At 46.3% G+C, this 24,140-nt stretch overlaps 1 protein-coding gene across 1 annotated transcript in view; it reads left to right on the plus strand.

Annotated features, from left to right (window-relative positions):
• LOC144686400 (partitioning defective 3 homolog B-like) overlaps window positions 1-24,140 on the plus strand; it is an 877,073-nt gene that overhangs the window by 359,527 nt on the left and 493,406 nt on the right. The window contains exons 5-6 of the mRNA XM_078551550.1: window positions 7,977-8,059; window positions 19,484-19,570. Coding sequence (XP_078407676.1) covers window positions 7,977-8,059; window positions 19,484-19,570 — 170 coding nt within the window. The remainder of the gene's footprint in view (window positions 1-7,976; window positions 8,060-19,483; window positions 19,571-24,140) is intronic.

Raw genomic sequence — 24,140 nt, forward strand, 5'->3', positions numbered from 1 at the left:
CACCCTGCGCAATAATTGGCAGATGTGACCAAGACAGATCACATGGGTTTCTCAACAACCCACCCAGATGTCAATTTTCACTGTGAGTTATGCAATCTCATTAAAATTCTGTCTCCCTGATGAGGGATTGCAAGTCTTCAGACTTCCTTTCGAAGATCTAGCTTCGGAATTCCCTCCAAAAGTCGTTCCAACTCGGACTGCCTCAACGACTGCTCACCTCCCAGGGTTTCAATTTCGCCCCCTGAGACTGCGTTCCCCTGGTTTCCCAAGTTTGCACTCTAGCCTCTAAATACTGGTGCGATTTCAACTCTTTTTAATAGCTGCCTAGCTCCACTGGGCTGGCACTGCCTTGGATTTCACCAAGCTCCAATATCCCCAGCTATGCCTAGCAATAAATGGATCCCTGGGCTTCCTCTGAGCTCTCTCCAGCTTGGAACCATTGCCCTTCCTCTACCTTCTCAGCTGCTCAGGAGATCTCTGGAGCCCTGAATGCCTGGAGATTGCTAACCCAACTCCTCAGAGCTAACAACAGCACTCTAATCGCATGGAACAACTTCTCCTGCTCCTGGCTGTCTGACTGACTAAAACTGATTGACTCTTAAACTGCTCTTCACCGACCCTTGAACTGATCTGGGTGACCTATCAACACGCTCCAAGTTTTGGTTACTCGGCGGGATCAAATGTAACGAGTATGGGAGCGTCTTGCGCCCTGAATATTACAGTCTCCACGGGTGATAGCTTACGAAGCACATGGGGATAAAAAATGAATGATTGCATGACACTCTGCCATAGCTTTGTACGATGAAATTTCTCTGTGTATACTCAGATGAGCATTCTTGCTGTTGTTCCAGACTCAGTGTTATTGCCTATGTCAGCTGTGGCTCAGTTGGTAGCACTCATGCTTTTGACCCTGGAAAATTGAGCATAAAATCTAGAACTGACACGTGCAGTACAGTACTGAGGCAGTGCTGTACCATTGGATGTGCTGTCTTTTGGATGAGACATTAAGCCAAGGTCAGATAAATGCACTTTACAGCCAATAAAATATATTTGGAGTGTTATAATGCAGGAAATGAGGCTGGAAATTTGCGCACAGCAGGGTCCCACAAACAGCAATGAGGTAAGGACCAGATAACCTGTTTTAATGATGTAGCTTGATAGAGAAATGCTGGTGAGGGCACCAGGTAGTGCATTTCTACTGTTCTTTGAATAGTGCCTTGGAATCTTTTACATATCCCCAAGAGGACTGAAACCTTCACCCTGCCTTTGACACACTCAGACTCAACTATTCAGATGGTCTCCCATTCTCCATGCTCTGTAACTTAACTCTGTCTAAAACTCTGCTCCCCTATCCTATTCCACACCCAAGTCTTATTAAAAACAAAAAACTGCGGATGCTGGAAATCCAAAACAAAAACAGAATTACCTGGAAAAACTCAGCAGGTCTGGCAGCATCGGCAGAGAAGAAAAGAGTTGACGTTTCGAGTCCTCATGACCCTTCAACAGAACAGAACAGAACATCAGTTCTGTTGAAGGGTCACGAGGACTCGAAACGTCAACTCTTTTCTTCTCCGCCGATGCTGCCAGACCTGCTGAGTTTTTCCAGGTAATTCTGTTTTTGTTTCCAAGTCTTATTAGCCCATTCCCTGTATCTGTACTGAACAACTTTGAATTTTTGCTGCCCAGTACCCTAAAACGTTACATTCTCATCTTTGCTTAAAAGCCTGTAAGGTCTCAACTCCAAATCTTTTGTAACCTATTTTAGGCCTAGAAACTACACCCCCACCCCCCAATCCTTTGCCCCAAACTCCTGTTTCTCTAACTCTGTCCAGTTGTGCAGCTCCCCCCGCACCTTTGCAACACATTGGCTTCTCACTCTCTGGAATTCATTCCTTTCATTCCTAATCTCTCTATCTCTGTCTCTCTCTCTCTCTCTCCTCTTTCCCTTTTTCCGTCTGTTGTCTTCTGTCTCTTTTATTTTTCCCCCTTCAGCGCTCTCTAACTCACTGCCTGCCTGTTGTTCTGCTTGTAATTATGTGGGGAAGTGAAATGCAGAGACAGTGGAAGATTGGCCACAGCTCAAGTATTTCAAGGCCACAAGGTGATGTCCCTGTGCGCATTCTACTTAACCAACAGCTGGATTATACAAGGCCAAACGGATCTGTTGTCTCTCCTTTGGGTAGGTTGTTGCTGATGATCAGTGAATTTCCCCCTCTCCCCCAAGGAGTAATTAGAACTGTTTTAAAGCACATCAATACATTTTTTTAATGAAGTACTTTATGTTATTCTAACACTACATTGTTTATACTGGCTAGCAGTCTGGAATGCAAACAGAAAGGTGTTAGAATTTCTTCAGCACTACCAATTTTAGCTGAAGTCATTATAATTGAGTCCAGTGGCTCATCATTGACTGGTCGTAACACTCAAGTATCTTACAATCTGTAGTGAAGGAAGCTTCCTGCAGTTTATTGCTTTAGAAAAGCAAATTTGTAACAAAATGTGTCCAAGTTATCTGCAAGTCTGCATCAGTATGAGTAAATGTTGGCCTGTTCACCTCTCTTCAGGTCAACTGAACTGTCCCGTTGAAATCCTACTAAATGGAATTGCCAATCTTGAAGATTATTGAACATGCATATGTGTTAACCTGTAACTCAACACTGGCCCCAGTTTTTGTACTGACTTTGCAATGTTGAGTTACAGGTGAGGCAAAGATTTCCTTTCCCTTTAACAGAAGGGCTACGTGCTATGTAGACTTGTTGGACTGCATCCTCCTGCTACTCCCTACCCTCAGTAAATACACTGATTGTAGGGGCACCAGGAAAACTGGCCCCCAGTCAGTCTGGGTATGACTGAAACTGCAAATGTTCAAAACAAATTATTAGCTCAAAATAAATCTCTTTCAGATGTAGTCACGGTGGGGCTGAGAACAGAACATCCCTGTTCTATCTAACATTTCCAGGAAAGAAATGGGCATCACAAACAGTCTGAAGTGCCAATTTGGAACCTAGACTCAGACATTGGCAGCTCTGACTTTTGGCATATGCTTGTGCACATGTATTACATTTGCATTAAAAGAACAACTTTGGCCAGCCTGTTGTCTCTTGTTGGTGTTGTCACTTCTGATAATCCTGATGTCCTTGTTTTTTCTCTGCAAGATAAGCTGTGTCCATCATTGGCTTTGATCCCCGAATGGCCTCCTTTTGCACTATAAAAATACTGTGTAGAGCCTTGGTAGGATCATGTTACAAATGGAGGCAGTATTACCTAATATTTTAAGCATGGCCAGGGCACCTCCCATGGTCAATATTTTTAACAAAGTGCCTTTGAAACTCTTGGCAGCAATGTTTTCCAAGATAAGAATGCACCTCTTGCCTGAGGCTTATTGGCTGCTACCTACTGACTTTAGTTTTCTACAGTCTGACAAAGGCCATCAACTTCAGTTGTCTACTGCTAGATGCACTGCTTCCTAATTGGTGATTTTATTTGTCACCACGAGGATTAGCTAGGAAGCAAAGTGAAAAGGAACGCCATGACTATGTTGCATTTCCTGCATAAGAGTTGATGTTCTTTTCGTCTCCAAGTAGAGACTTAATATTAGCCGGACCTCCATTGGCTCCTAGTTAAGGAATGCACCGATTTTAAAACCCCCATCTTTTGCTTTCAAATTTCTCCATGGCCTCGCCCCCTTCATATCTCTGTAACCTCCTCCAGCCTTACAATCCTCGGAGATAGCCGTGCCCCTCCACCTCTGGCCTCTTGCCCATTATTGATTTTAATCATTCCACCATTGATGACTTTCAAAGGCCATAAGCTCTGGTGTTCCCTCCTTAAAATTCCCCGCCTCACTACCTTTCTCTTCTTCTTTAAGATGCTCTTCAAACCCTGCATCTTTGACAAAGCTTCTGGCCATCTGCCCTAATATCTCCTTTTGTGCTTTGGTGCCAAATTGTGTTTTGTAATGCTCCTGTGCAGCCCCCTGGAATGCTTTGCTACATTAAAGGTGCTATATAAATGGAAGTTGTTTTTGTTGTTGACCAGCATCCCAGATGCCCTAAAAGCATTCAACAAAATACCACTTGTTACAACTGATCGATATTTGGTCTATGATTAAGTTCCCTAATGTTTATGTCCTAAAGAATTCTAAGTATTAGGTTGTCTGAAGAATAGTTCAAGACATAAGGCTTGTATTTATATGGCACCTTTCATCACCTCAGAGGCATTCCAAAGCACTTTCTTCTTCTTGATTCTCTTCCTGTGCCTAGATAATCGACCTGTTTGGCCATGCTATGAATTCACCTTTCATGGCCATCAAGTCCTGGAGTGGGGCTTGAATTGTGAGCTTCTGGTTTAGAGGCAGGGGTGGTACGCACTTCCCCAGAAGACCTCCTTTGAGGCTCTTTACAGCCAAGCCCCACCATTCAATAATACCATGGCTGATTTGGTTGTGGTCCTAGCTCCACTTTCCTGTTTGCACCCGATAACCCTTGACTCCCTTGTGTAACAAAAATCTAAGTCAGCCTTGAATAAATTTAAAGACCCCCCCCCACCCCACCCCCACTCCACTATGTTCTGGGGAAGAGAGTTCCACACGCCAGTGACCCTCTGAGAGAGAAAATAAAACTCTCCTCAGCTCTGTGTTAAACTCTTATTCGTAAACTATATCCCTGAGTTCTAGTTTCCCCCACAAGGCGAAACTTCCTCCCAGTATCCACGCTATCCAGTTCCCTCAAGATCTTACATGTTTCAGTAAGATCACCTCTCATTCTTCCAAACTCCAATGGGTATAGACCTAAACTGTTCAAACTTTCTTCATAAGATAAGTTCTCCATTCCAGGAATGGGTCGATTGAACCTTCTCTGAACTGCTTCTAAAGCAATTATATCTTTTTTTCAAATAAGGAGGCCAAAACTATACACAGAATTCCAGGCGTAGTCTCACCAAGGCTGTGTTCAGCTGCAGTAAAACTACCCCACTTTTATATTCCATTCCTCTTGCAATAAACACCAACATTCCATTTGCCTTCCTATTCACTTGCTGTACCTGTGTGCTAACTTTATGTCATTCATGTACCAGGACATCCAGATCCCTCTGTACCATTGAGTTCTGCAATCTTTCTCAATTTAAATAATATACAGCTTTTCTATTCTTCCTGCCAAAGTGGACAAGTTCACATTTACCCACATTATACTTCATCTGTCAAATTTTTGCCCACTCGCTTAACCTGTCCATATCCCTTTGCAGACACTCTACCTTCTCTTGACAACTTACTTTCTTATCTATCTTGGTGCCATCAGCAAATTTAGCTCCCATACGTTTGCTCCCTTCATCCAAGTCAATGATCTAGATTATAAATAGTTGAGGACCCAGCCAGCACTGATCCCTGTGGCACTCCATTAGTTTACAGCTTGCCAATCCGAAAAAGACTAATTTTTCCCAATTTTCTCTGCTTCCTAGTAGCTAACCAATCCTTTATCCATGCTAACATGTTACGCCCTATACTGTGTGCTCTTATCTTGTGTAGTAACTTTTGATGTGGCATTTAATCAAATGCCTTTTGGAAACCCAAGTGCACCACATCATCCACCAGTCCCCCTTCATCCACCTTGAATGGTACTTCATCAAAAAACTCTAATAAATCAATTAAACACGATTTCCCTTTCATAAAGCCATGTTGGCTCTGCCTGATTACATTGTGATTTTCAAAGACCCTGCTATACCTCCTTAATAATGGATTCTAGCACTTTCCCTGTGACAGATGTTAGGCTAGCTGGCCTGTAATTTCCAGCTTTCCGTCTCCCTCCTTTCTTGAATAAAGGTGTTGCATTTGCTTTTTTCCAATCCTCTGGGACCCTTCCAGAATCCATGGAATTTTGGAAAATTATAACCAATGCATCTATTATCTGTTCTGCCACTTCTTTTAAGACCCTAGGATGCCAGCCATCCTGCCTTAGGGACTTTTCAAGTTTGGATATAATAGTTTCCCTAGCAACTTTTCCCTGGTGATGGTAATTGCTTTAAGTTCATCCCTCCCTATCACCACTTGATTTTCAATTATTCTTGGGACGTTTTCTAAGTCTTCTGCCGTGAAGACAGACACAAAATACCTGTTCAATTGTAACCACTGTGCAATGTGGAAATATGGCAGCCAATTTGTGCACAGCAAGGTCATACAAATAGCGATGAGATAATGACCAAGTAATTTGTTTTAGTGATGTTTATTGAGGGATAAATAATTGACAGGAAAACAAACAAGCAAAAATGAATTCCTACATTACAATTGTGACTACACTTCAAAAGTACCTTGTTGCTGCAAAGTGCTTTGGTCATGAAGAGCTCTATATAAATACAAGTCTTTTTTTAAGCTCTGGAATTCCCTCCCTAAATCTCACCACCTGCATACCCCTCTTACTCTCGTCCTTCAAGGCGCTTTTTAAAACTTACTTCTTTAATCTAGCTATTGGTCACCTGTTCGTTATCTCCTTATGTGACTGTGTCAAATGTAGTTTGATGATCAATCCTGAAGTGCCTTGGAATGTTTTGCCATGTTACGGGCGCTCTATAAATGCCAATTGTTAAACCTTAAATGTAGTTATCAATCACTTGCTTGGCTAGAGTTTCTTTAGCATGTCATTACCTTTGTTCTCTTTGGTACCTTGCATGAAGTGCTCTAAGGCTTTTAATGCTGACCCCAACCACCTCCTCCTCGCCCAAAAGGCAGGCCTGACCCACAGTGCCGCGATCTCCACCATAGGTAGGGTAGGGCAAGGAAGCAGGCCCTCGAATATACCCCAGCTGGAATGGGGATTGAACACTGTGCTTTTGGCACCAATCTGATCCACACAGGCAGTCCGGGCAACTGAGCCAACCAGACCCCCAGTTGCTGCGACAGCATACACTTTTAAATGCGTGTTGTAACCTGGAGCAATGGCAGAGGCTCTAATTTCTTTCCATCATGTAGCTGACTAGGACTCTCTCCCTCTTACTGCCATTGGCATGTGTTGGAAGGAGTTACAAGTTGATATTCAGCCTGTTTGGCATGTTGTGAACACGCCTTGCTTGGCCATCAAGCTCTAGAGTGGGACTTGAACGTGGGACTTCTGGCTCAGAGGCAGGAATACTACCCACTGCACCACAAGACCTCTCAACCCCAATGTGGTGCAATCAGTTTTAGGAGATGCACCCTTGGTACACTGTTTTCCTGCACAGTTGTTACACCTTCTCATACATACAGTAGCCTTTCCACAAATTAGGTTGATAGTGATGTGTTAAAATCCCCAGCTCAAAAGTACAGTTAACTGATTAACGTTTGCGAAGGAGCCATTAGAACCATCAAGATTCATGAACAAAAACTATTTGTAAGCTTTTTTAAAATTTGTTCTTCAGATCAGTGAATTTACAATCCTAAATGTGGTGGACACTTTTCCTTGTTGTCAGTTATCTGTAACAGCTCGCTGTGTTGAAATGCACGGTCCACATTGGCTTTATGTTTCAGTCCATGTGCTTAAGGCTTAAACGTTGTGAAATTCAAAGCTTACTATATCAAAGACACAGTAAGATAAGCCCAACTACAGTTACAAGATTCTATTTTATGTCACTGGTTTTATGAAGACTTCTTAATGAAAGACAGAATAAATATGGTTTGCAATCCAAAACTTCCTGGAAGTTAAACTATTGATTTGCTTACAAGTAAAAATCAAATCAATAAAATTATTGGCCTCTGTTAACAAATCATGTCTTTGTAATGCTTGCGTGAGATGCTAAGATTCCTGCTTATATAATTGATTGAATTCAGCAGTTTGTTTAGCATCTACTGCCAGAAGTCCAAAATATGGAACATAAGAAGTGTACTTCAGAACAGAACCACAGTAAATCGTACATGCCAACCGAGCGAACTGACAAAATTGGCTAAGTTGACACACAGCCCCCAGTGATCTCCAGATGCAATTCTTGTGTAACCATTTGTCCTAATTTTACAGGGAGCGAACTGGACGCCTACAGATGATGTAAGAACAGACCACTCAGGACTGATGGACAACCATTCAAAATGCACTACTTATGGGTATGGTGAATCACTTAGTGTCAGAGTGCTAAACTTGGCGGCTGGTTCACTCGGTGAAAGAAAAGATGCTTGTGTATATTTTTTTTCTTTGTATTCTTGCCATTTGTTATCTTAACTTTCTGAAGGAATGTAGCTACATTTGCTGTTCCAAAATTTATTAAATTTCCACATGAACGTACTGGTTTATGGACCACCCCAGGGAAGACCTTCCTCTTGCCCTCTAGTTGGGGGAAATGGGACAAGAAACTTATTTCCCTACCCTATAACTTGATAGCAAACTGTACCATCAGATCAGTAGTCTACTTAACTGAGGTTAGCTTGTTTAATCATCCCCATTTCTTCAAATGGCTTCTACTTTCTCCAATTCTCAACATTTTTGACTGTTTTCCAATTTCTCTTTGTAGGGAAAAGCATCTCACTCAGGTTCCACCACTATTTCTTTTGCTACGTTACATGGGATATCACATTGCAGAGTTTCACAAAATAGGGCTTTATTAAAAACAGTCTACTGGAGTGAGTGAATCTCCAAAAGCCAGTCATGCGATGTTGATAGTGTGACACCACACAGTGTTGGGGCATGAGCTCTCAATTTCAACTCCTTGACAGTGAAAGAGGGCAACAGGTAGATAGAAGTGATAAGAGACAACCAGCTTAACTATAGCCAAGTAGGAAATCAGAAGGGCCTCCCCCTCTCTGTCTCTCCCTCTGACATTTTTTGACCATCTCTCTCTTTCTCCCCCCTCACCATTGTCCCGCTCTCACTCTTTACCCTCTCGCACTCGCCCTCCACCCCCCGCTCGCCCTCTCCCTCTCTCCCCTGCTCGCCCTCTCCCTCTCTCCCCCCCTTGCCCTCTCCCTCTTTCCCCTGCTCGCCCTCTCTCCTTCCCCCGCTCGCTGTCCTCTGCTCATGCTCCCTCTCTCTCTCCCCCCCGCTTGTGCTCGCTCTCTCTCCCCCGCTCGCGCTCTCTCTCTCCCCCGCTCTCTCTCTCTCCCCGGCTCGCTCCTTCTCTCTCCCCTGCTCGCTCTCTCTCTCTCCCCCTCCCCTGCTTGCTTGCTCTCTCTCTCCTCCGCTCGCTCTCTCTCTCTCCCCGCTCGCTCTCTCTCCCCGCTCTCTCTCTCCCCGCTCGCTCTTTCTCTCTCCCCGCTCGCTCTCCCTCCCCCGCTTGCTCTCTCTCTCTCCCCGCTTGCTTTCTCTCCCTCCCCCGCTCACTCTCTGTCTCTCCCCCGCTCACTCTCTGTCTCTCCCCCGCTTGCTCTCTGTCTCTCCCCCGCTCGCTCTCTGTCTCTCCCCCGCTCACTCTCTGTCTCTCCCCCGCTTGCTCTCTGTCTCTCCCCCGCTCGCTCTCTGTCTCTCCCCCGCTCGCTCTCTGTCTCTCCCCCGCTCGCTCGCTCTCTCCCCCGCTCGCTCGCTCTCTCCCCCGCTCGCTCGCTCTCTCCCCCGCTCGCTCGCTCTCTCCCCCGCTCGCTCTCTCCCCTGCTCGCTTGCTCGCTCTCTCCCCCGCTCGCTTGCTCGCTCTCTCCCCCGCTCGCTCGCTCTCTCCCCCGCTCGCTCGCTCTCTCCCTCGCTCGCTCTCTCCCCCGCTCGCTCGCTCGCTCTCCCGCTCGCTCGCTCTCTCCCTCTTGTGCTCTCTCCCCTGCTCGCTCGCTCTCTCCCCCGCTCGCTCGCTCTCTCCCCCGCTCGCTCGCTCTCTCCCCCGCTCGCTCGCGCTCTCCCCCGCTCGCTCGCTCTCTCCCTCTTGTGCTCTGTCTCCCGCTCGCGCTCTCTCTCCCCCACTCGCTCTCTCTATCTCTCTCTCTCCCCTCGCTTGCTCTCTCTCTCCCCCGCCCGCGCTCTCTCTCTCTCCCCCGCTCGCTCTCTCTCCCCCGCTCACTCTCTCTCTCTCCCTCGCTCGCTCTCTCCCCCGCTCGCTCGCTCTCTCCCCCGCCCGCTCGCTCTCTCCCCCGCCCGCTCGCTCTCTCCCCCGCCCGCTCGCTCTCTCCCCCGCCCGCTCGCTCTCTCCCCCGCTCGCTCGCTCTCTCCCCCGCTCGCTCGCTCCCTCCCCCGCTCGCTCGCTCTCTCCCCCGCTCGCTCGCTCTCTCCCCCGCTCGCTCTCTCCCCCGCTCGCTCGCTCTCTCCCCCGCTCGCTCGCTCTCTCCCCCGCTCGCTCGCTCTCTCCCTCTTGTGCTCTGTCTCCCGCTCGCGCTCTCTCTCCCCCACTCGCTCTCTCTATCTCTCTCTCTCCCCTCGCTTGCTCTCTCTCTCCCCCGCCCACGCTCTCTCTCTCTCCCCCGCTCGCTCTCTCTCCCCCGCTCACTCTCTCTCTCTCCCTCGCTCGCTCTCTCCCCCGCTCGCTCGCTCTCTCCCCCGCCCGCTCGCTCTCTCCCCCGCCCGCTCGCTCTCTCCCCCGCCCGCTCGCTCTCTCCCCCGCTCGCTCGCTCTCTCCCCCGCTCGCTCGCTCTCTCCCCCGCTCGCTCGCTCCCCTGCTCGCTCGCTCGCTCCCCTGCTCGCTCGCTCGCTCCCCTGCTCGCTCGCTCGCTCCCCTGCTCGCTCGCTCTCTCCCCTGCTCGCTCGCTCTCTCCCCTGCTCGCTCGCTCTCTCCCCTGCTCGCTCGCTCGCTCCCCTGCTCGCTCGCTCGCTCCCCTGCTCGCTCGCTCGCTCCCCTGCTCGCTCGCTCTCTCCCCTGCTCGCTCGCTCTCTCCCCTGCTCGCTCTCTCCCCTGCTCGCTCTCTCCCCTGCTCGCTCTCTCCCCTGCTCGCTCTCTCCCCTGCTCGCTCTCTCCCCTGCTCGCTCTCTCCCCTGCTCGCTCTCTCCCCTGCTCGCTCGCTCTCTCCCCTGCTCGCTCGCTCTCTCCCCTGCTCGCTCGCTCTCTCCCCTGCTCGCTCGCTCTCTCCCCTGCTCGCTCGCTCTCTCCCCTGCTCGCTCTCTCCCCTGCTCGCTCGCTCTCTCCCCTGCTCGCTCGCTCTCTCCCCTGCTCGCTCGCTCTCTCCCCTGCTCGCTCGCTCTCTCCCCTGCTCGCTCGCTCTCTCCCCTGCTCGCTCGCTCTCTCCCCTGCTCGCTCGCTCTCTCCCCTGCTCGCTCGCTCTCTCCCCTGCTCGCTCGCTCTCTCCCCTGCTCGCTCGCTCTCTCCCCCGCTCGCTCTCTCTATCTCTCTCTCCCTTCGCTTGCTCTCTCTCCCCCGCCCGCGCTCTCTCCCCGTTTGCTCTCTCCCTCCCCCCCGCTCGCTCTCTCTCTCTCCCCCCCGCTCGCCCTCTCTCTCCCCCCCACTCGCTCTCTCTCTCCCCTGCTCGCTCTCTCTCTCTCTCCACAGCTCACCTTCTCTCTCTCTATCTCCCCTGCTCACCTCTCTCTCTCCCCTGCTCGCCCTCTCTCTCTCTCTCTACCCCACTCACCCTCTCTCTCCATCCCGTTCGTTCGCTCTCTCTGTCTCTGTCTCTTATTGAACCCAGCACCTTGCAGCTGCCTGTTCCAGTAGAGTGAGAACAGCAGAGATCTAAAAACAAAATGTGGTCGACAAAACCTATGGAAGAAAAATGAGGCTACCTATTCACTATATTTCAATCACTAAATGATCACAGGGATGTTGAGGGATTGCAACCCTGACATTCGTGAACCTAGAGTTGCAGGTCTCCATTATTGCCCTGCACAGAAGGAACAAGCAGTTCGGACCAGTACTCTTATTGCCCAGTTTTTACTGTTTATTCCTTCTGGGGCATGCCGTCTCCATGAAATGAAGACTAATCTCCAGGGCTGTCTGTTTTCTTCATATTCGTTTTAGATAAAAAGTATTGAAGAATAAAAAAAGGCTGTTTAATAGGGCACAGCAGTGGGTCAAGTGCTAAAACCTTCAGAAATATGTCTAACCAAAGCTGGTAGCCCTACACCCTGGTTTGGAGACTGATATTTTATTTTTTCACCCACGCCTTCCACCGCCACCCCCCCACCCACCCCCACCCACCCATCGTAGCCTTGGAAATGGCACATTCTATCTCATGCGGAAATGTGGCATCTCTTCTTATCTTTCTGTTTCCCTTGTGAGGAAAAGAGACTGATAAAGTTACTGGTGACTTTACATTTCCTGCTAACAAGTGAGTTATCAGTTGCTTCTCCATCCGCAGCCCTCTTGTGTTTGTTTTTGTGCCTCTGACTGCTCTTGCTCATAAATCTTTCTGATTTATTTTTTCTATTCACGCTGTACAACTGTGATGTCTCTGGGAGGCAGTGAAAGTTTATGTAAGCTTTTTTTTTAGTTAATTTACCCACCCCATTTTCTTTTCCTGCATTGTTAAAAAGTGTGTATTCCTGGATCAACCAAACTATTTGGGGGAGGGAGAGGGCGGAGAGACAACAGCAGAGAAAATAGTTTGACAGCAACAACAACTTTCATTCATATAGCATATTTAATATGCCAAGGCACTGCACAAGACCATTGTCAAATAATATTTGACACTAAGCCACATATTAGAACAGGTTAGGGTTAGGTTTAAGGTGAGAGATGGAGTAGTAGAGAGGTTTAGGGAAGGAATTCCAGAGCTTTGAACCCATGTGGTTGACGACCCAGCCGACAGTGGTGGAATGGTACAGGGTTTGTGTGTCCAATTTGTTTTCTTGTCTGAGGGAGAGCCCCACAATTTCTGTTCCTCTCCTTGGCATGCGTCTTTCCTCTCTAATGGGCATCTTACTGCCACTTGACCTTCCTTTGTCTGCCTCCAACTTGAATTAAGCCGATAAGCTGACCCAGACACCGCCTCCTCCCAAAAATGGTCAGCTAGGATGCACAGGTGTGTCTTGAGGGGTGAGCGAAGCATAGATTCTCTTTCCTTTGGCTGGCATTGTTCTTTCAGGAATTTCTGGTCTGTGTGCCAAAATTTCTTAATGTAAACAAGAGCAATTTCTATTTTGGGGGGGTAGTAGAGAAAGGAAGGGATTAAAAAATAGTAGGAAGTTTTACCTCTTTAGATTTTAAGAATACCTATAGTGGAAATGTGAAGTCACACAGTGCATCGGGGAATTTGGAAGCCCTTTATCCCTATGCAATTTATTTGCACGCAAAAACTTTTCAGTTGCAATCAGAGGGTCTTGACAGTAAGCTAATTAAGTTCCACCACAATGTCAAAGAAAACTGTATAACCAGTTGAATAATCTTATCTATATATAATTTATATACAGTTGGAAAATAATAGGGAGACATCACATAGCTGTGTGTATCTCTTAGAGTTATAGAATCACATAGCAGAGAAGGAGGCCACTTGGCCATTGTGTCTGTGTCAACTCATTGAAAGAGCTAAACAATCAGCCCCACTCCCTGCTCCTTCTCAAAAGCCCTGTAAATGTTTCATTTTCAAGTGCACATTCATTCCCTTTTGAAAGTTACCTATGAATCTGTTTCTATCACCCTTTCAGGCAGTGCGTTCCATATCATCATGACTCTGCATAAAATTCTCCTCATCTACCCCCTGGTTCTTTTACATGTTGTATGAGATGTTCATATTTACTTATACCAGATGTTAAATGACACAAAGCATCTGCGTGCTTTTGCCTACAATTATGAAAGCTGGAAAAGGGATAAACTGCTGGGCAGATTAACTCTGAGGGTGCCTGCAATAAGATTCTTGCATGAAAATGGAACAAGAAATTGTCTTCATCATTCTAGTGCTGGGGAAGGGAAATGATTGATCAGAGAGAGTTCTTGCTCCAGTTTGTTAATCAGTAAGTTTGCAGTTAAATATGGGCATGTGTGAACATTGGGCAAGGTCCAGGTCAGGTTTGACTATGATGACCCTGATAGTCAAAAAGCCCATTGGTGTTCACTGCCTAGACTTGTACATAAAGGGGTCAGTCATGACTCATTGGTAGCACTTTCACCTCTGAGTCAGAAAGTTGTGGATTCAGATCCCACTCCAGAGAGTTGAGAAGGAGTTGTGTGATGGAATACTCCCCACTTGCCTGGATGAGTGCAGTTCCAACAACATTCAAGAAGCTCAACACCATCCAGGACAAAGTAGCCTGCTTGATTGGCACCCCGTCCACAACCTTAAATATTAATTTCTTCCACCACTGATCCACATGGCTGCAGTGTACCATCTACAGATGCACTGCAGTATTCTGCCAAGGCTCCTTCGACAACACCTCCCTGTGACTTCTATCAGTTAGAAGGACCAGGACAGCAAGCACATGGGATCACCACCACCAACAAGTTCCCCTTCAAGTCATGCACAATCTTGACTTGGAGCTATATTCTCATTCCTTCACTGTCACTGGGTCAAAATTCTAGAACTCCCTTCCTAACAGCACTGTGGGTGTACCTACACCACACGGACTGCAATGGTTCAAAAAGGGAACTCACCAGCCCCTTTTTGAGAGCAATTATGAAAGGGCAATAAATGCTGGCCTTGCCAACTATGCCCACATGCCATGAACAAATAAAAAAAAATCCAGGCTGACTAGCTATAAGAACAAAGTCTCTTGTATAATTGCAATTGATAGGGAAGAGGGCTAAATAGATTTATTTCTTGCTCCAGTTTTTCAACCCTGTCCTTTTTAACTCTGAAGGTGAAACTCCTTTCCAGGATCCGATTTCATGAGGCACCTGACCCCCTCTGGCATCTCTGGTCATTCATGCATGACAGTCGACTATAAACTTTTATCTCAGCCCCTCTTCTGCGGAAACTCTCATGCATGCTGCTGCCACCTCCAGACCCAACTATTCCAATGCTCTCCTGGCTCATCGCCACCTCTCAAGTGCAATTAGGGATGGTAACAAAATTCTCACCCTGTTGTTCAAACCCCTCTGTGGTTTTGCTCATCACTATCTCCCTAACCTTCTTCCAGTCTTTGCGATCTCCGCATTCCTCTAATTCTGGCCTCTTGCGTATCCCCAATTTTAATAATGCTACCATTGTTCACGTATCTTCAGATGCCTCAACCCTAACTCTGGTATTCCTTCCCTAAAGCTTTCTGCCCCTCTCTCCTCCTTTTCGATGCTCCTTAGAGCCCAACTCTTTGATCAAGCCTTTGGTCACTGGCCCTAATATCTCCTTGTGTGGCTCGATGTTAAATTTTGCCTGATTGTATTCCTGTACAGTAACTTTGGGGTGGTTTACTATGTCACAGGCACTGTATAAATGCAAGCTGTATTAAGCATAGGAAGGGCATTTGGTCATTCAAACATACAAATTAGGAGCAGGAGTAGGCCACTCGGCCCCTCAAGCCTGCTTCACCGTTCAATAAGATGATGGCTGATCTGATTTTAACCTCACATTCCTGCTTACCCCCAATAACCTTTCACCCCCTTGCTTAACAAGAATCTATCTACCTCTGCCTTAGATATTCAAGGACTCTGCTTCAACCAGCTTTTGAGGAAGAGAATTCCAAAGTCTCTCAACCCTCTGAGTGAAAATCTTTTCCTCATCTCTGTCCTAAATGGGTGACCCGTTGTTTTGAAACAGTGACCCTGAGTTCTTGATTCTCCCACAAGAGAAAATATTCTTTCCACATTCACCCTGTCAAGGCCCCTCAGGATCTTCTATGTTTCAATCAAGTCGTCTCTTACTCTGCTAAACTCCAACAGATACAAGCCTAGCCTGTCCAGCCTTTCCTCATAAGACATCCCGCCCATTCCTGGTATTAATCTAGTAAACCTCTGAACTGCTTCCAACGCATTTACATCTTTCCTTAAATAAAGGAGACCGATACTGTACACAGTGCTCCAGATGTGGTTTCACCAATGCCTTGTATACCTGAAGCATAACCTCCCGACTCTTGTATTCAACTCCCCTCGCAATAAACAATAACATTCTATTAGCTTTGCTCAGGGTCACTGTTTCAAAGGGCAGGATTTCCCAGCCCTGCCCACTGCCGGGATTGCCAGGTCCCGCCGAAAGCCGCTGGGCTGCCGCATCGCCCATGCCTGGTCCTGCCACAGCGGGGCTGTAAAATCCCGGCACAAATAAGGGGCTTCCCATTTAGGAGCGAGATGAGGAAAAGTCTTTTTTTTTCTCTCTGAGGGTGGCGAGACTTGGGAATTCTCTTCCTCAGAAGCCGGTTGAAGCAGAGCCCTTCAATATCTTTAAGGCAGAGGTAGATAGATTCTTGATAAGTAAGGGGGTGAAAAGTTAACGGGGGTAGGCAGACGTGGGGATGAGGTTACAATCAGATCAGCCATGATCTTATTGAATGGCGGAACAGACTTGAGGGGCCGAGTCGCCTGTTCCTGCTTCTAATTTATATGTTTGTATGACCAAATACCCTTCCTCAAAGTCAGGGCCAACGCTTTTCATCTGACAGGCAAGCATGCATTTCTAGCAGGATGCCGAGCAGAAGTGGGAAAGTACTTGTTATTCACTCTCTGATGCAAAGGCATTGTTTTTAGCATCCCCCACCCCACCTGGGCTGAGCAGTTAATTCAGCACAGACCCACTGTCAGGTACGAGACCTTCTAACTGTTTAGATTTTAAAAACTGTTAAGGGGCATAACACCCTTCATTCAATGTTTCTTTTCCACCCCTTGACTTCCCTTTCCCCTACTCCCATGAATTATTCTGAGATGTTTACCCAGGACAGATGGAACCTGTCATAATTCTCCCTTTAAGGCATATCAGGCAGTAGATTTATCTGTTGTGTCATCAGTAGATGCACCCGATTCTAATATATCTTTTTTAGCGATGAAAATGTACCAGAAATGCTCCCTGATGACAAGCTGAGTCAAGGCTCTGTTTGGTGCAGCGCTACATGAAGTACAGAAGGTCTCACTATTCTTTTTCTAGTCTATCGTGTTATCCAGATAGTGTATACTACAATTGGCTTTTGTGTTCCTGGTCTACAGAGGGGGAAAATCAATCAGATTTCGCACTTGTATATCCCATCGTGAGTGTGTGTGTGGGTGTGGGTGTGTGTCTCTTAACTGGAGAGAGAATTGGGCTTAGCCATGATGCCCTCAGCTAATCAACAGTCACTCAAGGAGCAACAGAACAATAACTTCCACTGGTAAATATTCCAAACTAAGTGGCTTTCCACCTCTCTGCCCCCACCTAAATCACTAGCTTTCCTTCTGGACATGGTAAGGATTTCCAAAGTTCTGGATATTGTTACGATCCCCAATAACTTCTAAAAAGATACTTGAATTCCAGTGACTGACCGAAAAGATCTCTCAGCAAGATTTCAAGCCTTGAGAATTTCACTGCAATAAACAAACTAAAAGCAACCAGTGAAGTCGGTAATAGATCATTAGAACTTTATTTTATTTCATCTCAATATGGCTCCTGAGGTCTGCCCTTGGTGGATACTGGGTGAGTTGGCATGGGGTGGTGGGTGGAGGATCATGTGTTGACATGAGTTGGCACTAAGTTGGCATGGGGCACTTGGCTTGTGCTTAGATTAAAGAGACCAAGTTGTGAGGATTTAAACAAGGCTGGAAGATTTGCCTAGCTTTGGTTAGAGGGCAGGATCTCCAGGGTAAACCTCACTGTGAAAGTCAGCTCGGGGATTACAAGTTATCCAGCTGGAAAAGAAAAGGGAAGCAAGCCATCAGAAGCTGATAATAGCTTTGGTTCCTGGAGAATGAAGTGTCTACTTAATGGACAAAGTAAAGTATAATAGTGGAGAGAAATTTTCAGTCATTTTAAAAATTAAATGGGGGATCTTTTCTGTACTTTAGAGTACAAGTTGCTTAATGAATAGTATTTAAACTGAATGGTGTTTCTGCCATCCCTGCAAATAATTCGGAGTCAGCCACAAGGGCTGCCGAATGCCAAGGTGGGCTGGTTAAAAGGCCTGCCTCGGTGCTCTGGGACTTCATCCCAGTTATGTGGTTGAAAATAGGCCCTCCAGCCCTCACACCCACTCTCCATGCCTCGTCCATGCCAACCCATGCTGCCACCCCATAGCTCCTCATAACCCCCCATGCCAACCTAACTCCAAGGCCCCTTTTTACCTATATGCCAACTTAGTGCCAACACATGATCCACCACCCTTTGCCCTTACACTCTCCATGCCAACTCACCCAGCACCCACAATGGGCAGACCTCAGGAACCATGCTGAGATGAAATAAAATAAAGTTCTAAGCATCTATTACAGATTTCACTACATCAAAAAATCCCATTGATAAAAGTCCATTTAATACATTTAAATCCCCTTAAGTACTTAATTCCTTGTAAAAATAAACATTTGTATTCATAGCCCCACACCAAAGACAGCTAACTCTTGAATAACCTCTTGGAGCTGTCAATCAGATTATGAACTTACGGCTGCCCACTGTGATAAGGATAGGTTGTGGAAGCGGTCAAGCAGTAACAATGCTATCATGATAGCCCTTAGGGTTATGTCAACAAAGAGCTACTGAAACTACGAGCACCAACATTTTTCAACGCAGACACAGCAGGCTGAATTTTTTTTAAAGGACAGGGGATTTAAATAACTTGACAGCTTGACAGTTCCACAGACCTTATCCATTTTTCGTGAGCGTTCACATCTACTCTTAAAAATGATAAGTTACACACTGTGGGAAATGGACCTCGGTCCAGCAAAAACAAGATCTGTTTAAACTTAGTAACCTATGGCCCTGCTGGGTTTGGGTTCCCTCATATGTGAATCACATGCTGCTCCCTTCCCACTACCAACGCAAGCACCAATCAGAAATGAGGGCGGGACTTATGACTTTTGGATCTGAGGTCCCAGTGCCATTTTTGATAAGCCACAGAGCCTCCACGACCCTGTGCAAATCCAGGCCCATCAGTCCAGCCACCACCAGCAGAGCTGCCCTTGTCATTGTTTACAGGTGTGAATATCTCTCCCCTTCTTCCCAGTAAGTTAGCCTGTGCCCCCTTTTAACCTTCAACAACCTGCAGGCCATCCAAGCTTATTGTCAGGCAGAATTGAGAACAAGTCATATGACCCCCTTCATTCCTCCATTTTCACGTAAATTAAGGAGACAGTTCCAAACCATAACAATCTCAAACTTCATGTTCGTTACAACATTATAGCATTTCAGACATTGAAACTTATTTTATTAATGGTCATCACACTTTTTGCTGCTCATTGTGAAAGTTGTGCAGTTAACCTGATCTCTCTCTCGTTCTCAAGTACACTCGCGGCTTGAGTGTTCTGTCATGGCACTGTACTATGAGGAGATTTTACTCCCTCGTTTAAGCAATCATGTTTTTGAGAGCTTTGACTGAAGACCAAACTGTAGTATCGATTGTGCTCGTTTATGCTGTAAGCAGCCAGCTGTCGGAAGAACAGCAGTCCAGAGTCTTTGTTCTGTTTATTTGCATTTGACTTATTTGAGTCTTTTTTCTTAAATATCCTTAAGGCCCTGACAGATGCACTATAATCCAGTCACCCTACACTGTTTACTTATTGGGGAAAATGGGTTAAAAAGCTGTGGTTTTGTAGAGTCCCAGCTGTTGTTGGGTGTAACCTCATCCATCTTGTCTTTTTTTTTTGGCAGTCATTTCACAAAGAAGGTGGAGTTTTCTGGAGATGGTGGCCCCCTGGGAATCCATGTAGTACCCTTTAACTCTACACTGAGTGGAAGGTAAAGTATCCAAAAGTGCATCTATACTTAAAACTACAGAGAAATTGTGTCCCTTGGGTTCAGGTTCCATATGGTGCCTGTGGATAATACAGCTCCCGACATGAGCACTCCTCCAGCTGAGCACTGGTTCAATAAAGTGGGTTTGGCTACAGGCCTTATTGACAAAGCATTGTTTCTCTGTCAATATGTATGTTTACAGAATGTTACAGGTTTGCAGTCCATAACAATTTGGCCTCAAGTGAGATTGGTGTTGATACAATTATCTGTGGAGGCTGTAGAGTGAGTCGAGTAACTTGAGGCAGAATAAGGCTAGAGCTTTTCTCCTAGGTTCTACATTATTTCCATTAATTTGGGGTGAATATCTCAATTTAGCTGTTTATTTTGAAATCTCAAGGGCAAAAGACTAGACAGGGTGAGGCGTTTCTCTCTGAAAAAGGGTAAGGCTAAGTGTAACCTAATAGAGGTCTTCAAAATTATGAAGGGATTTGATAGAGTAGACATAGAGAAGTGTTTCCACATGTAGGAGAGTCCAAAACTAGGGGCCATAAATATAAGACAGTCACTAAGGAATTCATGAGAAACCTCTTCATCCAGGGAGTGGTGAGAATGTGGAACTCACTCCCACATGGGGTCATTGAGATGAATAGCATGGATGTATTTAAAGGGAATCTGGATAAATACATGAGGGAGAAAGGAATAGGAGGATATGCTAATGGGATTAGATGAAAATGGGTGGGAGAAGGCTTGTATAGAGCATAAATACCAACGCAAGCAGTTAAGTCGAAAGGCCTGTTTCTGTGCTGTAAATTCTGTGTAGTTTCATATAAGTACACCAAGTTAATTTTGCTTGGAAATAAGCCAGCAAATCCCACGGATGGGGTCATTGTGCATGACTGTGTTTTTATATGTGCCGTGACATCATACCACATGACTTGATCCTTTCTGTTCCGTGTATAGTTTCTTCATGTCAGTCATCACCGGCTGTTATTTTTCTTTCATTATTGTGGTTTGTGTTTTTATCTGTTCCACACGTGGTGAAGAAACAATCCCATAAACAGTATAATTATAGAATCTTACAGCACAGAGGGAGGCAGTTCAGCCCATTGTATCAGTGTTGGGTTCTTTCAAAGAGCTCTCCTATTTGTTACATCCTCCCTGCTCTTTCACCATAGCCTGGCAAACTTCTTCCCTTCAAGTATTCCTTCTGGAAGTTAGTACTGAATCTGTTTCCATCACCCTCCCAGGCAGTGCATTTCAGATCATCATAACTCGTGAGAGAAATTACATTATTATGTAGTGTAATAATTGGAAGAACTTCAGAAGTTAATTATTCTGTTTGGGGATTGGGAGTCCTGCTGAATTTATGCAGAGAGTGAACTCTAAGTTTTTTGTAATGAACAACCTTTTCCGTTAAAACCAAGACTGGTAATGCCCATTGCCAGCCACGTCAGCAAGAATTCTACATCTTGCAAAGTGCACTACATGAGATTGGCACCTTAGTAAATATGCCAAGTTATTTTGGTGTATTTCATTGAAGGAGGAAAACTTGACTGGACATCCATCATGAGTGTGGCAGAAATTCCCAATCACAGCTTGGCAAAATAGGGAGAGGGAAAGGCCATTTAGACCCTTCTGGCTATTCTTCCAGGCTACTAGATCCTGGCTGATCTGTATCTTCACTCCATTTACCAGCCTTGGTAACGTAACCCTCGATAAACTTACAAATATCTCGGATAAAATTTTCAGTTGGCCCCGAGCTCGAAGAGCATGGATGTGCTTTGGGGAAAGTAAATAAGTGCACGAGAGGGAAAGGAATGGAAGGTCATGCTGATAGGGGAGATAAAGCGAGGTGGGAGGAGGCTGGTGTGGAGCATAAACACCGGCACAGACCAGTTGGACTGAATTGGATGTTTCTGTGCTGTAAATTCTATGTAACCCACAATGTTTTGAGGGGTGCATGTGCCAGATTTCGGCTAGTCTTTGTGTGTAGAAATGTGTAAGGTACCAATGATGTTGTAAGTAAAGAAGCTAAGGGCATTGATGAGGTGATTGTACTCTGCAGGGTCACTGGCAAAAATACAAAATCAAAGGCTTTATTTCCCTGCTGGGAGAAGCTAATTTAAGCAGATCCTGAAGGGAATTTTTACACATGAGACAATAAGACAAGCACAGATCCTTTCGTGCCTTGTCAGCAGATGGCTTCAGGTTAGAAAGAAAGTTTCCAACTGTAATTACAGCCCCCGCCACACCACACCTGCACTTATCCCATCAACACATGTCCTAGACAAGCAGCTATATTGGGCAGAGGAAGCTGACCAAGTGCTATTGGCATCAAACACAAAGGTGCTGCACATAATATATCAAACATGCCAGCTATTTAGGGTGATTTACACTTCATCAAAATACAAATATGGCACGATTTCTGCAGCATGGATCAGACAACCTTGCTGGCTCCAGTCCCCTGCTCAACCCACGGCATTTAAAAGTCCTGTAATTGCCACCAGCTCTTCTTGCCAACCGATTTACCACCACTGGTGGCTGGATTAGGGCCTGATTTCTTTGGTGGCGGGAGGGCCTGGATGTTGGGCGAGGTGAGGGCTAGAGGGTCTGACAGCGCCTAAAACAACCGGGGCAAGGCCCCAGAGAGCTGGGGCGGGCCTTCTAACCAGCCCACCTTGGCACTTGCCATGTGGTCACCGAGTGATCTGCTTCCAGGGTCAGTGGAGCTGACTCGATCCCGCACCCGCCTCTCCCACTGCCCTAGGAGATGGTGAGGCACCCAGCAGCTTGAGTTTCCCGTCACTTCTGTTGCCTGGGGGATGCCCGCCCTCATGTCACCTTGCCCACCAGCTCCAGGATCTCTCTTGCCAGGTACTCCAGAGCCCCGGCCCCTAAACTTTCACGTGGTATTTAAATTGGGGAGGAGGCGAGAGTAATTTTTGTGCTGTCATATACACATTAAGGTAAAGCAAGCCAGCAATGGATTCAGCCCATACTAATGATGTTCTGGTTACACATTACATAGCGAACAAATCACATTGAAATCAACTCACCCGCTAACAAGCGGTGGGGCCTGTACATTTAAAGATGCCAAGTTTGCCAGCCTTCCCAAACTGAAGTTGCCATCGGTGGAAAGCGTTAAAATGGAAAACCTTCAGCGGGATGGGTGCCAACGGACATCCTGTTCACCATTTTGAGACCCTTGCTTGTAAACAAGAAAATTCATGAACGAGGAGTTAGCCTGATTTCCTTTGATCTGCCATTAGCAACCATGCATTCAGATGCCTCGGCCCTAAGTTTGATAGGGCTGGACTTTCGATACCAAGGTGGGTAGCTCGAGTGGGGAAATTTCCTGACTCAGCCAACCCGCCTCGGTGTAACGAGCCCCTTTAGACCCAATTTTCACTCCAGGATGGTGGGTGAGAGATCGAGTCAGGCCCGCGGGGCATGGTGGGGCTGAATGGCCTCCTATGCTGTATGATTCTGATAATGCAGCTTCTCATTTATTATATTAGGACTCACATACTTTAAAGATTAGCAAGAGCTGATTATGGCCATAACTCTTTTAAATAAAAGTCAAAATTAGCAGTGGGAGGCCAAAGGAGCAAGTTTCACTCCTGAGGAGCAAAATAAAAATGAGCGACGAGGTTGTGACGGTTGAAATAATGCCTTTTAGTTGCTGTTTAGATACTGTTAGGTCCTCTAGCCCTCAACCACCCCCCACACCCTCTCACCATCCCTCCCACCCCTCAAGGCCCCTTGCAGCCACCATGCCACCACCATTCCAACTCATGCTAACCACTCTCCCATGCCCCCTCATACCCCCATGCCCTTCCACTCCAACTCATGCCCTCCACCCCCTCCCATGGCCCCTCATACCCCCATGCTACCTCCATGTCAACCCAAGCCCCCACACTCAATCCTGTGCCCCCTCACACCCCCATTCCGTCTCCATAGCCACTCACCCAGCATTCACCATGGGCAGACCTCAGGAGCCATGTGGAGTTTAAAAAGTATATAAACTATCAGTCTAATACAGCTTTCACTCATACACCTTGATAGTGAAAAAAACTGCCATTCAAAGCTTTTACAGCTTAAGTGGTTAATCTCTAAACATCTATTCGGGCCCTACATCAAATGCAGCCAATCCTTTTATAGCCTGTTTAAACTGTCAATCAAACTGTAAACTCAGAATGAGATAATTGTAGCTTTTGAAACCCAACCAAGCATTCATAATAACCTCATTGTACTCTGTAAGGAAATGTCAACAAAGGCCTTTATTGAAACTGCGCGATCAGATGTAGTAATGTTTTTACCAACCTACACCAGATGGCCTGTAATCAAAGCAGTCCAGCAGAGGGAATTCTTTTAACTTTCATTGATGGCTTAAGCCTGTTTTCTTTCATGCTTAAGGAGTGGTGGTTTTAAAAAGCTTTAGGTGATGACATTTAAACAGGTCTTATCCACCCTTCAAGAGCATTTGCATCTGCTCTATAAATTTGTAACTCCCACACTGTGGGTCAGGCCCTTTCAACAGCTTATATGGGGTCTACTTGAACTCGGCACAAAG

Source organism: Cetorhinus maximus, chromosome 11 (genome assembly GCF_964194155.1).
Source record: "Cetorhinus maximus chromosome 11, sCetMax3.hap1.1, whole genome shotgun sequence".
Classification (NCBI taxonomy): Eukaryota; Metazoa; Chordata; class Chondrichthyes; order Lamniformes; family Cetorhinidae; genus Cetorhinus; species Cetorhinus maximus.